At 47.9% G+C, this 16,032-nt stretch overlaps 2 protein-coding genes across 4 annotated transcripts in view; both read right to left on the bottom strand.

The window, feature by feature from the left end:
- The window catches only part of UBE2Z (ubiquitin conjugating enzyme E2 Z), a 14,318-nt gene extending 5,595 nt beyond the window's left edge, over window positions 1–8,723 (bottom strand). The window contains exons 1-4 of the mRNA XM_019548398.1: window positions 8,404–8,723; window positions 6,047–6,119; window positions 4,140–4,327; window positions 2,142–2,253 (exon numbers count right to left, since the gene is read on the bottom strand). Of these exons, the coding sequence (XP_019403943.1) occupies window positions 2,142–2,253; window positions 4,140–4,327; window positions 6,047–6,119; window positions 8,404–8,708 (678 nt within the window). The 5' untranslated portion in view covers window positions 8,709–8,723. The remainder of the gene's footprint in view (window positions 1–2,141; window positions 2,254–4,139; window positions 4,328–6,046; window positions 6,120–8,403) is intronic.
- A 4,275-nt stretch (window positions 8,724–12,998) lies between these two features.
- ATP5G1 (ATP synthase, H+ transporting, mitochondrial Fo complex subunit C1 (subunit 9)) lies at window positions 12,999–15,637 on the bottom strand. 3 transcript variants are annotated; one of them, XM_019548395.1, is made up of 5 exons: window positions 15,615–15,637; window positions 15,296–15,344; window positions 14,501–14,578; window positions 13,966–14,141; window positions 12,999–13,219 (listed from the first exon to the last, which is right to left on the bottom strand). In XM_019548395.1, the coding sequence occupies exons 1-5, from the start codon at window positions 15,620–15,622 to the stop codon at window positions 13,105–13,107; spliced, it is 426 nt and encodes a 141-aa protein (XP_019403940.1). In that variant the 5' UTR covers window positions 15,623–15,637; the 3' UTR covers window positions 12,999–13,104. The 3 variants fall into 3 exon arrangements, with proteins under 3 accessions (XP_019403940.1, XP_019403941.1, XP_019403942.1); XM_019548396.1 differs by lacking the exon at window positions 15,615–15,637 and adding an exon at window positions 15,537–15,567; XM_019548397.1 differs by lacking the exon at window positions 14,501–14,578.
- Window positions 15,638–16,032: the final 395 nt, after the last annotated feature.

The following is a 16,032-nucleotide window of genomic DNA, read 5'->3' as shown; positions in this document are numbered from 1 at the left end:
ATCTAGGGGGAGGGAGGGTGGGGACAGCTCGCACCACTCATCTGGCAGCCGCTCATCTGGTGGCTCCTGCTGCTGCTCCCATCATTCATCTGGGAGGTCATGGTGCGGCATGTGCTCCCGGGTCTGTGCGGGGTGGGATGGATTCTTTCCAGCATGTGGGGGCTGTGCTCAGGGTGGGTGGCAGTGGCACTTAGTTTCATAGTTTCTAGGGTCGGAAGGGACCTGAGATCATCTAGTCTGACCCCCTGCCATGGCAGGAAAGAATACTGGGGTCAAACGACCCCAGCAAGATGTTCATCTAAAGGGGCTTGAAGGGGAGCTATGGGACAGGGGCTACAGTTATCCCAAAATTCACTGTAGCCCCCTCCATCTCCCCCTCCCAGTGCCACTGCCGCCCATCCCAAGCACAGCCCACACACACCGGAAAGAGCTTACCCCACCCTGCTCAAATCCAGAGGCACAAGACCCCCACACATGCCATCTGGGACTAAGAGCAGGAGCCACTGGACAAGTGGCACACAGCAGTGGGAGCCACCTGCCCCCCCTTCTCCTCCCCCATGATGAATCACAGCTCCATCTCATGCCTGCCCTGCCCCAGCTGGGCAGTGCTTGACCCAGCCCCACTCCTCCCTTACCACAGGGGCCTTGATCTGCCTCCCCCTCCCCCCACACACCCCTTCCACCACAACAGACTTACCAGCTGTGCGCAGCTGTTCAAGCTGCCAGGCTGGTACCGATTCAATTTCCAATATTAGCCGATATGCCTCCATAAAAATCGGCTATTGGTATTGGCCCCAAAAATCTTTATTGGTGCACTGCTAGATGACAGTAGTATATCCTAAGGAAGCCATTAACTTTCAGAAGTCACATACCAGTGATCTGCAGAGACAGAGAACTTCTCTGCATTTTGCTTATTTGCATACTTAGGATGCAAGCTTCCTCAGATTTAAGGAACTGGCTCAATGGCATGAGTGTGAATACTTTAAACCACACTCTACAGTTAAGCAAGGAGACCATTAGGGCAGACAAGCTGCTCCTTCTCAGGATCTCAGAGAAGACTGAGCACTTGCCTGTCTGCCCCATTTCTGCAAAGGTAGACAATGCTGTACAGTAAAGCCTGGATGTTTGCAGTGGACTTCCTCATTAAGGATGAGCTGCTCAACTGATTACTGTGGCTTGTACTTCAAAGGGTATCACTTCTCTGATCCGGTGGGTGGGACTGTCACTGAGTTCCAGCTGATGGAAGAAGCAGCACCCTTCAAAGTAAAATCCAGAGCAAACAGTTGGAGCACCTAAGTTGGCCAGCATGGCTGTTTGCTACAGCACCAAATAGCCCTGGATAGTTCACAAACCCTCATCTTTGCAAGGGGCTAAGGAACCTAAGCTTGCAAACTATCTCAAGTTCTACTATACAGAGCTGTTGACAGATTCACCCATGGTTGCAACAGGTCAGTACCAGACCATGGAATAAAAAGCAGGACATTTCTCAATCTGCAACTCAACTAGATACCCCTCCCTTTCCACATCAAATACCTTACTTATTTGCATACTACATGTACCCTTTTCCTAACAATCAGCTTTCCAAAACTGAAGAGAAGCTGCTTTTTGCCAAAGTAAAAGCATCAAGGAGTAAAAGCACCATCCTTCAAAATAGCTGCCAGCTTCTCCCTCCCAGCCAGCAAGCAGGAGGGGCACAGTGCAGTATTAACTCTTTCACAGTCACTCAGATTGGAACCAATTTTAGACTGCTTCCAATTTGACAGCAGCTGTGGAAGAATTAACACTGGACTGCACCTCTCCTGCTTGCCAGCAGGGACAGAAGCTGGCAGCCATCTTAAAGCATAGTGTCTTCATGAAAGAGCCAGTTCTAGTCCATGATTCTGGAAGAAAAAAAATTCCTACATTCTGCCCTCCAAAAATAAGGCATGCATCTTATTGGGGGTGTGGGGTATGTGAGAAAATACAGTATTCTTCAGCCACAAACAAGATTTGTGAGTAAATACAAGCATAGTTGAGACACTGCCATTTCCTGCCCAAAAGCTTGTTGGGGCTCCCTCCCACCTATACAGTTTATCCAATAAAAGATACTGCCCTGTCTCTGAAAATTTGGTCTTGTGTTATTTTGCACTCAAAGCAATTACCTGCTCAAAGCCAGGTTCATTGTGATAGGGGTTCTCAGTCATCAAAGACTGTATGGAGATGAGCACTGAAGAGATGCTCTGTGCTGGGCTCCAAGCAGGTCCAGTCCAAGTGCTGAGACATCAAAACACAGAAGCATTATTTAAATACCACAGCAAAAACATCATACAGCATCCACCCCCTGCCACCCAGTCCTTTTCATAGTCACCATACTGAATCATACAAAGGCCAAGTTTGGAAATTGGAAAACCATCAGGTGAAGACACCTGCTAAGGTAAAAATATGCCAATGAACAAAACCTACCAAAAGCTCTGGCTGGCCTATAACAAGCTGTATGTTCATGGGTTGGAACTAGTGTGTTTCTTCTTGCCCAGCTCTGAACCTATATCTGAAACTCTTGTAAGTGTCGTTTTGCTGACAGTAGGTCAAGTCCCTTAGAGATAAAAGAGAGCTCAGGAAAAGCAAGACACATCACAGTCAAGGGCCCAGGTTCTTTAAGAGACTAAAATAATAACAATGCATCTTACCTGGCTTTGGCACTGGCTCAGAGAAGACCCCAAAATAAAAGGAATTCCCCTCTCGATGGGAGAGGCCAAAATAATTATTTTTACACTTAAACCTGACTTTCAAGTTTAAGTGACTTGTTGGCTTTGATGGTAATACTTTTATGACTTGTTCAACAGTAGGCTTATAACTGAAAATTTCAGCTGACACACTGCGGGCACATTTACATGTCCTATGGCAACGCGGTTAGCGCGCCGTGCTATAGTACTTCCTTTTGTACACCCATACTGAACAGTACACACAGGGTATGGTTAGTCTTAGCCACTACTTTGCTGTAGCTGGATGCTAAAATAGGGGATCACGCTGCTACGTCAAAGTAGCTGCTGGTCATGTGTAGACTTACATAATCGCTACATTGCCGTAGCACATCACTACAGTGACATAAGGCGACATGTAGACACACACAGTGTGTCCCTACTTCATATATATCCTACCCCTAAGGTAGGACACTATTGGAAAAAATTTAGCAGTCTCCCAGCAGTCATGAATGGTTTGCTACAGACCTTTCCCCCAGCTGAAGCAGAGAATGCATCTGGCACCGCTCCCCAAACACTTTCCCTTTACAGCTCCCTGCTTTCAGTTTGGTACCCTCTAATGTGATTTCCCACATGTTCAAACCATCTTCTCACCATGCTCACCAGCAAGATCTTACCCTTGCCACACTTGGAGACAGTGAGACCCCTACAACTTGCATTCATTTCACTCTAAGTTGCTGGTGCCTGGCACCACTCAGAATCAGGCCTTTTTCTAATAGTGCTTCTGAACAGGGAAGATATTGGACCCTAATCCTGCAGGCACAGATATTCTTTAAGTACACCAGTCCCGTTGGTGCCATGGTGCCTGGTCTTAAAACCAAATAGGCGCTGCTTTAGTGTTTGCAGTGTGGGAGCCTGGATGCAAGACAAAGTACTACAGCTGTGAGTTCTACATCATTATCCCTGAGTGCAGGTGGAAGCAGTTAAACGGCTTTCAAGGAAGTGCTTAGTGGCTTTTAATTTCCATTTAAAAACCAACATGCACACAGAGGAAATTAAAACCACAAAAAACATACATCTGAGCAACACTGAGGGACATAATTCAAGTCATAAAAGCAGAAGAATTGCAGAGTTCAGATTGAGACCTTCAGTGCATCAGGGGGAGATAGGACAAGAGCAGTGACAGCCAGTCTCAAAGAAAGGAGCTCTGAGTTTCCGCCTTCACTCTCCATATCCTGATTTTTGTGGTTTTGAAGAAAATCAGACCATCTCATTAGCAAAAACCTAAGATTTTTTTTGGCAGCTTGTGTGTCCCACAGGTGACTGCAAGCCAGAGGCTGCATGGACAGATGCAGCAACAGAATTGGGGCCTAGAACATGCAAAGAACAATGCATGTTACAAAAAAACAGCCTGAAGCAACCTCTCAGTTTCACCTTGATATACTGGAAGTCTCCTCTTACCCCAGAATACTCAGGCAGACTTTCCCATTGCGGTAGAAGTTGGGGTTAAACCTCACTGTGTTATTTCCTGTTGTCATCAGTTTGACCCTTGGTGGGTGGATGGGATAATCTGGAGGACAGCGAAACAGGAACAAGAAGAAACCCCCTTCATAAGGCGTGTCAAATGGGCCTGTGATCAATGCATGAATCTGGAAAACAAAAGCCCATCTTGCGCACCACTTCAAAATTGTGCAGCACCGTCAACTTCTCGAACAAGACCCGACAAAGACGAGAAATCTCAGCATGGGCAGAGCTAACAAGGCCTCTCCTGCCAGTGCCATGCTCACAGGCTGCTACCCCCACACCTCATGCAAAACTCCTGGAGTCTAAGCAACTGCTGCACATCTCTCCCCCAATAGCCACGCATGTGTATAGTGCATGCCTGTACAGCAACACCTGCATGCACTTTTGGGCACACTTGCATAAACAAGCACAAATGAAGCAACATTTATCACAGGAGCTCCGATTTTAAAGAGTTAAAGAAAAAGACAGTCACAACCTTTCACTGATTCCACTGCACCCCCTTCATGTACTTCCTGTACTTCTAACCAAAAGAGGATTTTTCTTGGTTGGCCAATACTCTGCTAATTTGTACTCAATGAAACTGAACAGGAGTGATCAGCTCCTGATCACTGTCTAGACCCCAATCTATTATCTCCCCACAAAAGTGGCACCTGAATATCCCTGATGTGCACAATCTGTTGGGCTATTAACTGTACAAGACTCCTTCCTGTGCTTTATCACATATGACCACCTGGATTGCTGGGATTTTTAGTCACATGTCACCCCTGAGATGTTTCAGGGCACTGTTTGATGACGTGGTCTTAGATGAATTTATGGCTGCCAACTTCTTAGGCCAAAGAGCTAATTAAAAGGTTGAACTATTCCTTCAGGCTGGAATTTTCTCCAAAGGAACATTCCCTTGTAGCACCTCTTTAACGCTCAGAGGCCCTGAATTCAGGCAAAAGTTTGAACTGGTGGAATCTGGAGTGGCAGGTTAGTTGGGAAGGTGGGAGAAATGGATGGCAACAGAGGAAAGGGGAGGGAACATCTTCATCAACAGGCCCCAACCTCCAAAAGCTGGTGCAAACCAAAGGTTGAGCATGGCCAGAGAAAGCTGGGGATACACTGGATCTAGAGACTGCTCAGGAGTCCTTGCAACTACTTGGGGCAGTCCTCCTTGGCAAAAACCCTATGGTCTGGCATTCACAAATGACTGCCTGCCCTCCCTCAGGAAGAATACTTTAACTGGGGAACAGGGAACCATGCAAAATGCATCTTCTTGCCTCAGCCTGGGTAAATCATGCCCACATCAGTTGCCAATTTAAAGTTCTTTCAGAAAGAGCGCAGGTGCCCTGACTATGCTAAGGAGGGGGGCACTGGGGGGGAGAAAGAGGCATCAGTCCCAAATAGGATCATGTAACATTCCCTGACCATTAGAAAAGAGGTCTTCACCCTCCAGCTTTCAGCAGAGTCATCTGCTGCTCCAATAGATATTGAACTCCCATGCACAAACATTCTAGTGATAGTTTTCAAGTGCTGACAGAATAAAGCCAGCTGGAGTGGTGCTTTACCATCCCTATAGCCACCAAGCCTGTGCTGGATTTAGCTGCAGAAGCTGCTTAGAGTCCTGTGGCTTTATCCCTTCACAAAGTCAGGTTCTTTGTTAGCCTCCCTCTTATTTCCATAAAAAAGCCTTCCCATTTTCCCCTGCAGAATTTCATCTATTCTTTTAACAAAGGTACTCTAGTGAGGACACACTGCAGTCCACAGCCCCAGCTCCTGCCCAACAGCTCATCCTGCTAATACTTAACCATCAAAGAAACAGAAACACAGAGAAGCTGGATTAGCTCTGGATATTCACTTACCTTAGTCATATCATGGGGATCAGGCACAACGAACATTCCAGGGGGTGGCTCCTTATAAATGGACATGATATCCCTGAACACAAGGAAACAGGAATTAGCCAATACCTCCCTCAGCATCCTTCTCACTCCTAGGACAATAACATTCATTATAGAAAAGGACTTGTGTGTCTGTGTGCATGTATGAGAGAGAGAAAACACAAGACACCACAGCATAATACGTCAGAAGTATTTTTAAAAAGAAACACTGAAAACAGACTGTGGGGAAAGGGGGTAGGGGGGTGTGCTGTTCCACTGTTTTCCAGCTGAACTCTTCCTGCCTACTTGAAAGAATAACTGTGAAAGATACAGCGTGCTCACAGGCTCTCCCTATATTAAAAAATAGAGCTGTAATCAGATACGACTCAGTGCAGCTTAGGAACAGAGATGGAGTGCAAGCATGGTCACAGCCAAAGAGCTCCTCCCAGTGTCAACAAGAGTCAAATCAAACTACTGGTGGAGTTTTTGTTTTGTTTTTTAAAACAGCCTTCCTGTTTGTAAAGAGAATTGAGTTTAGCTGGAGTTTCATTAGTAAGAATGAGTCGGTGAGACAATTAGGAAGTGAGGGAAGAACGTTGTTTTCCTACAAAGCCAGTGCTTTCAGTCACTTGGATCAGAAACCACCCAGAGACTTTGTATCACTTTCTGAAGAAGGTAAACAGAGGTCTCAGAAGTGGTAGAACATGGATGCTCACGTAATCTGGCAAGCGGCAATATTTGTGATGAGAGCAAAGGAGAAACCTATTGAAATAATGCCAGGATTTCTAACAATGTAAGAACATATTGCTCATTATTCTGGAGGTTATCAGCATGTCAGATCTACTGTTAACAATTTTTGTGTGTGTAGCCTCTAACATTGCAGTTAGACGGGGAGCAGCCCAAGTGTAATAGGCTCTAGGCAGGAAATGAAAGAACAAGGGTAGGGATGGACTAAGTTCTAATACCTTATAAAGTTTAGTCAGCCTCTCCACTGGGAACAAGAGAGAAAGCTCTCCCCACACCCTTCTGCCTCTGACATTTTAACCCAAAGCTCCCAAATTGTATTGTTGCTGGATTTTGAATTGATAAACAGCTGTTGTGTAGGTAAATGAGGAGCAGAAAAGCGGCAGTTTTTGGTCATGCAGAGAAAGAGTTCCAAGTCAAAACACGTAACAGTCTTGAGACCAGAACTGCTCCTTTGTGTCACCATCACCATTAGCCTCTGATCAGTCACCTTGCCTGGCTATCATGCACCTGTAAACCACAGGTGCCCAGTTGTGAAACTCCGCATCCATGAAGGACATTGAAATTTTTCCAGATGGGAGGAGGAAAGTTAGCATTACACCAGGCAGCAAAAAAAAAAAAAAAAAAAATTCTGAATCACTGGTAGCAATGAGAGGTGTTAAACCAGGTGGAGAGGGCACAAGACTGTCTAGTAATCCTTCTTTCAGATGAAGGAAGTGTGGTTGCTGCAGTAACTGGTGGGGGAGTTTTGCTAGAAATTGCTGACCCCAGTGTGCTTGGCCAAACTCCAGGAAAAGAACAGCGTAGTTTATTACATTTCCACTGACATTTCAAGTTGCTAAGGGATGCTTTGCTTCCTGTGGTGCACAGCATCGCTGCCTGCAAAACAGCTGCCTTGCCCTAGAGGTAGGTACACCCTCAGCCAAAGTCGTACAGCTTGCAAAGCGCTTAGCGAGCCTTCCAGATGCAAAGTGCTTTATAAATAGAAAGTAGCATTAGTATGCCAGCTCTAGAGCACCAGCAGGGAACCAAGGAAAGTCCACTGTCAATGAGGCCAGAGGGAATACAGAGCGCAGAGGCAGGGCAAGCACCTGAACGCAGGCGAATCCACCCAAGCCTGGAGAGGCTGCCGTCTTTGCCAGCAGGGTTGGCCGGGGTTAAGAACACTAAGGCGAGGAGCCAGGCTGTCCTGGGAAAGGTTAAGGGTTAACAAACACACCCAGGAGCCTGGGACATGACTCAAGTGGCAGCTTCAGGGCAGAGTCCAGGACAACACAAGGACAACACTTGCTAGGCAGGGGGAGGTGGGTATTAGGTCCCCTCCCCACGCAGGGCAAATGGCCTCCCCAGCACATGCAGCCTGAGACCCAGCCGCGACACTGGAGCAGGTGCCTTGGCCTCGAAGTGCTGCGGGGAAGAGCAGGCCTAGCAGGGCTGGGGGGGGCGGGGAGGCTGCACCCAGGGGCCGGGCCCGGCTGCCGCAGGGGAGGACGCTCAGTGAGGAGAGCCGGAGCCAGGCCACCCCTTCCCCCGCGGAGCGGCCCGGCTGCGCGGAGGCCGGCCTGGCTGCCCGGGGCGGGGGCCGCGGCGTCACCCACCGCTTGATGCGGAGCAGGCAGGCCGCGCTCGGCCGCTCGCCGTCCCAGTCGCCGCTGACCGTGGGGTCCCAGAAGGCGGAGTGCGAGAGCAGAGCGGCGCCCGCGGCTGGCAGCCCCGCCATGGGGGCCGCGCCGCCGGCGGGGGGGGCGGCGGAGCCAGGCGGGGGCGCCCCGATCCCCGCCGCCGCCGCCCACAGCTCGGCCGGGATGAACACACCGGAGCTGCCCCCGCCGCCGGCCGGGCCCGGGACCGCTGCCTCCTCCACCTCCACCGCCGCCGCCGCCGCTGCCGGGCTCTCCGCCATTCCGCCGCCCGGCCTGGGAGAGCTCCGCTTCCGGGACTCCACACCACCGAGTCGGCCGGCCAGAGCGGCTGCCGCCCTGCTCCTCCACCAGAGAATCCGGGCCAGAGTGTCCGCCGCAGGGACCCGCCCCCTGCTCCCTTACGCCGCCACGAGCTCTCGCGGAAACCATAGAGTCCCCTCCCAACTCCAGAGCGTCGCCATTCGGCTGACCCACCATCGAGTCCTCCCCCGGAGCGGCCGTTCGGCCAACTGGGGGTCCACCATAGAGTCCCCTCACACCAGAGCGTCCACCCAACCCAATGAGATACTTCCTTCCACCTCCAAGAGAGTGGCTCTCGACGGGAGAGTGTCGCCTCGCTCAGTACAATGACGGCCCATTTGACCTCCCAGCTAGTCTATGTGATAGGAGCGCCCCGTGTCCTTGAAGCACAACATGGGACCTGGTGGCAGGCTCCTTGCAGCGAGGGTACTGCCGAGGCGTCATGGCCTGCAACTGCAGGGTTGTCACATGGCGGTTGGGTGGAAGGGAGCTGCCCTAACTGGGATGCCCTTGGGATGCCAAGCTCAGGGTTCACAGCAGCACGAAGCCTCTTTATAGCAGGGTGCAGTGATTCCAGGCCATGCTTCTACTGCTGGCCTCAGGCAGCGTGCCCACACCCCTTCTGCTGCACTGTGGCAGACCGCCATTGCCTTTGAGAGATGACATGCCTCTTTTAATCCCTTTATATTAGTCCACCAAAGCTGAATGAATCAAGAAAAGCATCTCAGGTATATGAAGCATGGGCAACTTCAGTTTGCAGTAATGGACAATGGAGGCTCAGGACCTAAGTCAACTGCCCATGAGGTCAGCAGCACAACTGTGGCAAAGCTTGGACTACAGAAGATCTCTTGAACATATATTGACAACACTTCATGGAAGCAGGGTAGCCACTGCCATGGTTCCCTTGTGGCAGGTTAGGTCTGTGTTGTATCAGTGTTGATGGTGGTCTTATGTAGAGTTGAGATTATGGATTGCAGAGAATGGTTTAGATAGGCATGATCCTGCCTGAGGCAGGGGGTTGGACTAGAGGACCTATGGAGGACCCGTTCAACCTTGTTTTTCTATGATTCTATGAAGTTTTGTGCCAGGACCTGCTAAAATGTAGCCATTTCCTTCTGTGAACCTAGAGACCTTCAAGCCCAGACCATCTCAACTGTCTATCTTTTGCAACTGCATGATTGTATGATGGGAAGAAAGAAGGTATTTAGTCCTATCCTCCCATAACACATACACAAAGCTGTAACCACCTCACAATTCCTTAGTCCTAATTCAAGGTCACATTTCTTTTGCTGAGGATGCAGAAATAAGAAATAGTGATCTACAGAAGTGTTTCTGAAGCTGGTATATATAGATACTTGGGTGGTATGTAATGCCCTTTGAGACAGCATGTTAGAGGAAGGAACAGGAAGCAGAAGGAAAAGGGAGACAACAGTAGAGAAAAACACAGAAATAGTTAAGAACAACTTTACAATATCTTAGATCCTGAAGAAATAACAGCATGGGTGTAGAGATACAAAGCATTATTTCTTTATTTTCCATAATAGAATCAAAGAAATATATAGCAGCATAACAAACTTAAAAAGGGGTATGAACCCTGACCTCCCCGCCAAAAAAAAGTTTGAAAAAATAAAGTTACTAGCCCCAACTTACTGAGGCAACTTGAACTTAAATATGGGGATTCACAGTGGCTAGGTAAAGCCAAAGCACATTCTCTAACTGCTCAAGTCTAAGAGATATTATTCACAGAGACGATACCAACTAGCAATTAGTGCTCTCACTTACCATTAAGTCATGTGCAGTAGCTATTGTCCACATTAAGCATTGAAGATAAAGGTGCTTCTCTGTGTTTTGTATGTTCTATATATACCTTTAGGGCTCCTAATATGTGGTCATGGTAGATCTTGAAGAATACACTTCTCTCTCCCCACCTACCCACAGTATGTAGGTGCCTAGTGTCACCTTGGAATCTGAATTTCAAATAGGCAATATCATACAATCCGATCAGCTGCTGGGGGATTCCAGCCCACATTTCAGCACTTCTGGAGTCACTAACAGCTTGCACTCCCTCAGACAAATCCAGCCTGTGAGTGAATAGCCATACAAAACACCTAAAAAAAATGACTTCCGTTTGTTTCTATCAATACAAAGGAAGGCTTAGGGTCTGGCTAAGATTCTAACACACATTAAACTTTTCATGAGATTTGCCATCTCACTTACCACAGAGGCTCCACCTAAGCCCAAAGCCTAATGTGAAGTATATGTCTGTCTATCTGACACTCTAAGGGGTAATTAAGATGTAAATCTCATCACAACCATAAGCATCACCCTAAGAAAGTCCCTTCCCTATTTCAGCCCTACTTTCATAGTATTGACTACAGTGCCTGTTGTACTTTGGGGCAGTGTTAAGAATGTAAAGTGAAGGAGGCAACTGCGGAAGCAGACAAATATTTCAGTGGTTTAATTTGTTGGAGGCAGCTGGCTTCTTCACACTTAGACCCAAGTGGTCTCAGTTATTTTTACTGATTGGAAGGTGAAGAAAACATGCCAATACATTAAAGAGATGCAATGATGAAAGTGAGGATTAGTCTGACTCTTGGCAGGGAAAAATAGGACTGACCTTCCGATTGTACACTTGCTGTAACTGTCTGGCAAGGTAGATGGAAGCATCCAAACACCAAGTGTGGGGAGGACTTCAGCAGCATGTTAATACCACTCCCATCTTTCCACACACTCAAGAGAAACAGGGTTAGCCTAGAAGCTGCTTTGTTTATGCAGGATGGTGGTAGTCTGCCAGGCTTGTTCCCTTTATTTTTAATATCAGGCAGATGTGCTGATTTCTTGGGGTTTAAAAAAATCACTTCTAAGCCACTCAAAGCCTTTTCTTCCCATATTAAGAAGCAGTTTGATCATGCTTCCCTTATGGAGATCCCCAAGGCAACATCCTCAAAAAAAGGGCTTAGCATCCTTCCATCTTAGGATCTTGCATGAAAAGAGCTTGTCCTTTCTCCAAGAAAATAGGAATGTTTAGCTAGGGCAAAAACCACATTAGCACAAAATCGCATGTCTCATAAGCATAAAATACGAGGTTTGTGTAAAATAGACTTGGTTCAACTGACCTAATACAGCTGTTGCCTAGGTAACATACAACAGCCGAGTCTAGCTATACTGCAGTATGACATACACAGTAGGACCAACTGCACAGCAGAAATGCACTGAAGTGTCTACATACTTGTCCTAGAACTCTGTAGTTAGGAGCATATCAATTTTTCCCCATCTTCCTTTAAAACACACACACACAAATCACATTCAACTGCTTTAAGAGAAAGCTAGTAGTTTTTGGAAAGGTATTTTTATTTCTTCTAAATGTTACTATTCATTGCATTGGGAGAGTGGTAACAGTAGTTAGGAAGCACTGCAGTTACTATTATAGTCCTTTTCAAAATACACGCAGCAGAAAACGCCACAGCCAGATTCAAAGGCTTTTGAATACCAGCCACTGCCTTAGATCATTAGCTGTATGTCTGGGTGATCTAATATACATCTGCTGCAAAAAGGAAACAGAAGAGAGTTCATTGATAACACCCCGCACAAATTAGGATTGCACATCAGCTTCTAGCCAGCATAGGGGAAGGCTGGCTACTGACAACCCTTGTTAAAATTTGATCTTGAATCCACCCATCTCTCTCAAATGGGGCATCAACGTGAGTGCACTCATGCTACTTCAGTTGGTTTACAGATATTGTACCCATCCAAGCTCTACTAAAGCAAACACCTAAATGGTAGCCTCTATGTACCATCTTTCAGATTATTCTATCATGCTTTTCTTATAAAAGGGAGACAGCAATACCTCATGTTCAATTTAAACACCATTATCTGCTGTAGTATGGCAATGAAAGGTAGATTTGCACAAGAACCCTTCTATTTGTGAGTGTAAATAGCACTAATGGTTCTTTCTTCAAGCTCTTATCATGGCATGATACTGCAGGATCAAATCAACAAGCGATCGTCGCTGGACTCGCTGCCAGTTTACAATAGCTACTTTTCTCCCTTACCCCACATGGGTGCAGTTCTGTTTCAGCTTTAGATACCTCTATATGCTAGCAGATTCTTTCATCTTAAAAAATGTACATTATTTTAACTCAAAAAGACCCACAGAATTTCTTCTTGTATTAAATACAACACAGAGGCTTAATCCCCAAACATCTGTCTGGCACTGGAAAAGAATGCAAGGAAGGAACAATCCAAAGTCGTTTGGTTTAGAGAAAGATTTTGTTTAATCATAAATCTTGGAACCCTCTGGTAAAGGAGGTGGATTCAGACTGCAGAAGACAGAGCCACAATCAGGCTCAGAAGCTGTCACATAGCAAACAGGATGAGGAATGCCACCATCAAACAGAAGAGCCCCATAGCCTCAGACAGGGCAAAACCCAGGATGGCATAAGAGAAAAGTTGCTGCTTGAGAGATGGATTCCTGTAAGATGCAAGAAGAAATTGGTAAGTATGTGTGGGTATGCAGGAAGTGACAAATACTGCATAAAAACAACATAGCTATTCCACAAAAAGCTGAGGACGGCCACACACAAGGAAGAGATTCAACTGCACTTAAGCCTTAGGAAGAAAAGACCATAAACAGTGGGGACTGAGTGGGAATATAGCAAGGTCCAGCATAGCACACACAAGAATGAAGCTGAGAGAAGAAACAGAGAAAGTGTAAAACATTTCCTTAGATTTTTAGTGGATTGACCAGAAACAAGTTTAGACCTTAAAAAGGCTTGTCCCTAATCAAATCATTACTGTACTGGGCAGCAATCCCCAAGGATTATTATTTAGCAGCAGGTCAAATTCTGCAGAGCTATCAAAAGTACTTAGAAATAGTGAAGAAGTGACATTTCTCTTTACTTCTCCTCCAAAACTACCATGTATGTGCAGTCCATCCCACCTTACTCTCCATCCTACATGTGGTGTCATTTCACAGATGGACAAAGTGATTCCTTAGCACTTATCAATGAGTTGAGCAATTGCAAATGAGTGAGTAGTGCTATGCAGTCTGAGATGCTCTTTAAGTGGCCCCTTTCTCCTCTCCTCTCTTAAGTGTCCCAGAAAGCCTCCTAGACCAAGCATAAGGGAAACAGAGGTGGGGGCAAGAGTCTACTATAGACCACTTAAAAAAAAAAAAAAACCAACCAACAACTAAAATAGAAGAAATATTTTACTTACCTGGCATAGCCAATGATCAAGCTGCCAAACACTGTTCCAATACCTGCTCCTGAACCAGCCACTCCGACTGTGGCAGCACCAGCACCAATGAATTTAGCAGCAGTATCAATATCCCTGAAAGTGGTGCTGGTTTGGAACTCTCGGTGGGCCAGCTGTAGATGGGAAGCACCAGAGGCCTAGAGGAAGCAGGAGAAACCCCAAGCATAATGCAGTTGTAGTTTAATGCATTTAACAAAGGTCTGCTTCCACACTAGCCCCTATTGTAGGCACAGCAAAGGCACCAAAATATGCCGAGCTGAAAGAGCATGCTGGATATTTTAGAGAGGTCAACATACAGACTTAGTTTGTCTGTACAAATTCAAGCCAGTAACTTGCATTAGGTATCAAAGACTCCAAGACAGCATTTCCACTGCCCAAACACATATTCACCAAGCTAGTGATGCAGACTAAAGCTAGCCCAGACAAGGAAACATTTCATTGCAAAGTTTTTTAAGGACAGACCCTGCTACAGCAAGTAAGAACCATCTTGCCTTACCTGTACCGTCTGAATCTCAGGCCTGCTGAATACAGACACAGAAACTGGCCTGGCCAGAGCCCTGGAACAGCAGCGGAGCTGAAGTGGAAGACAGACATTCAACCCATGATGAGAAACCCTCATGATCCTCAGAGAGGAAGGCAGTTCACAACGTACGCAAGAGCAGGCATTTGTTTATCAGATGTCCTTGAACAGGTTGCAAGTGAAACAAGAGAGCTGAAGTCTCTCACCAACTTCACTAATGCATCCACTTTTCAGTTTCAAGGACTTAACCCAACCGATTAACACCCTCCTTTAATCTACGGCGAGACACTACTTCAGGACGACATGCCACCACCACTTACTTCAAAAGGGGCTTGTACCCAGGAACAAAACCTCTGGAGAAAGGAGATAGTGTTACCTGCTCTCATTCATTGCACATTGGCACCTTGTCTCACCCACCCCAGTTCTGCTTGACAGCAGAGTCATAGAAAATGATGGCTGGAAGGGACCTCCAGAGGTCATCTAGTCCAACTGCCTGCTCAAAGCAGGACCAACCCCAGCTAGATCATCCCAGCCAAATCTTTGTCTAGCCGGGTCTTAAGAACCTCCAAGGACAGAGTTCACCACCTCTTTAGGTAACCCCAACAGGAGCAAAAATACCCTCCCACCCCTTGCCCAAACACCAAAGGTGACCTTGCTCCACCAGCCCCAGGCCTGCAGCACAGCTCTCCACCAAAGCCCGCCTTCCCATGAAAAGCATGGTATCGAGGACAACACCACCCGCCCCTGCCACCGCAGCTGGGCACTGCTTACCAGAGCCGGAGAGGTGAGGAGAGCCACGGGGGTCTGCATCTTCGCGGACCTGGGGAGAACAAGGCAAAGCAAACCTAAGCAAAGGCGGGGAGGCGCGGTGCCGGGATCCACGGCTCTGAGCTGCGGGAGGGAAGCACCCAGGCCTCCCCTCTTCCCCAGCACCGCAGCCCAAGGACACGTAGCTCCAGCCCCGGCATGGGGCAGGGCGGAGCGACGACACGCGGGACCGGCGGCCGCTCACCGGCAGGCAGCGCCTGAGCTGGAGCTGGAGCTGGAGCACCCGCAACAGGCAGACAAGGGCCCACCCCCCGCCGCTCACCTTGCCATGTACCTTCGCGTCCTCCACTCTCATTGGCTAGCGCGACTCACGCCGCGCCGCCGCATTGACTCCTGGGAGCCGGCCGGCTCTCTCCCATTGGCTCCCACGGAGCAGTCCCCGCCTTCCACATCCGGGACCTTAATCTTGAATGAGAGAGGGGAGGGAGGAGGAAGAGGACGTAGGCACCTCTCCGCGTTCTGATTGGAGGGATGGTGGCCCTCCCTTGGTCTCTGATTGGCTGTCTGCCCGGCGGTCCTGAGCAGGAGTTTACAGCCGGTCCAAAAAGGGTTGGGTAGAGCGGCGGTTCCGCCTCACCTCTCGGGTGGGAGAGCTTGTTATGGAACGCAACATGGCTGCCGAGCGGCTCCTTGGCGGGGGGGTGTCACGTGGGGCGACTGGAGGGGCGGGGTTGACTGGC

This window comes from Crocodylus porosus, unplaced genomic scaffold (genome assembly GCF_001723895.1).
Source record: "Crocodylus porosus isolate Cpor-Errol unplaced genomic scaffold, CroPor_comp1, whole genome shotgun sequence".
NCBI lineage: Eukaryota > Metazoa > Chordata > Crocodylia > Crocodylidae > Crocodylus > Crocodylus porosus.
The sequence above is the reverse complement of the archived record's forward strand: the minus strand, read 5'-3'. Positions and strand labels throughout refer to the sequence as shown.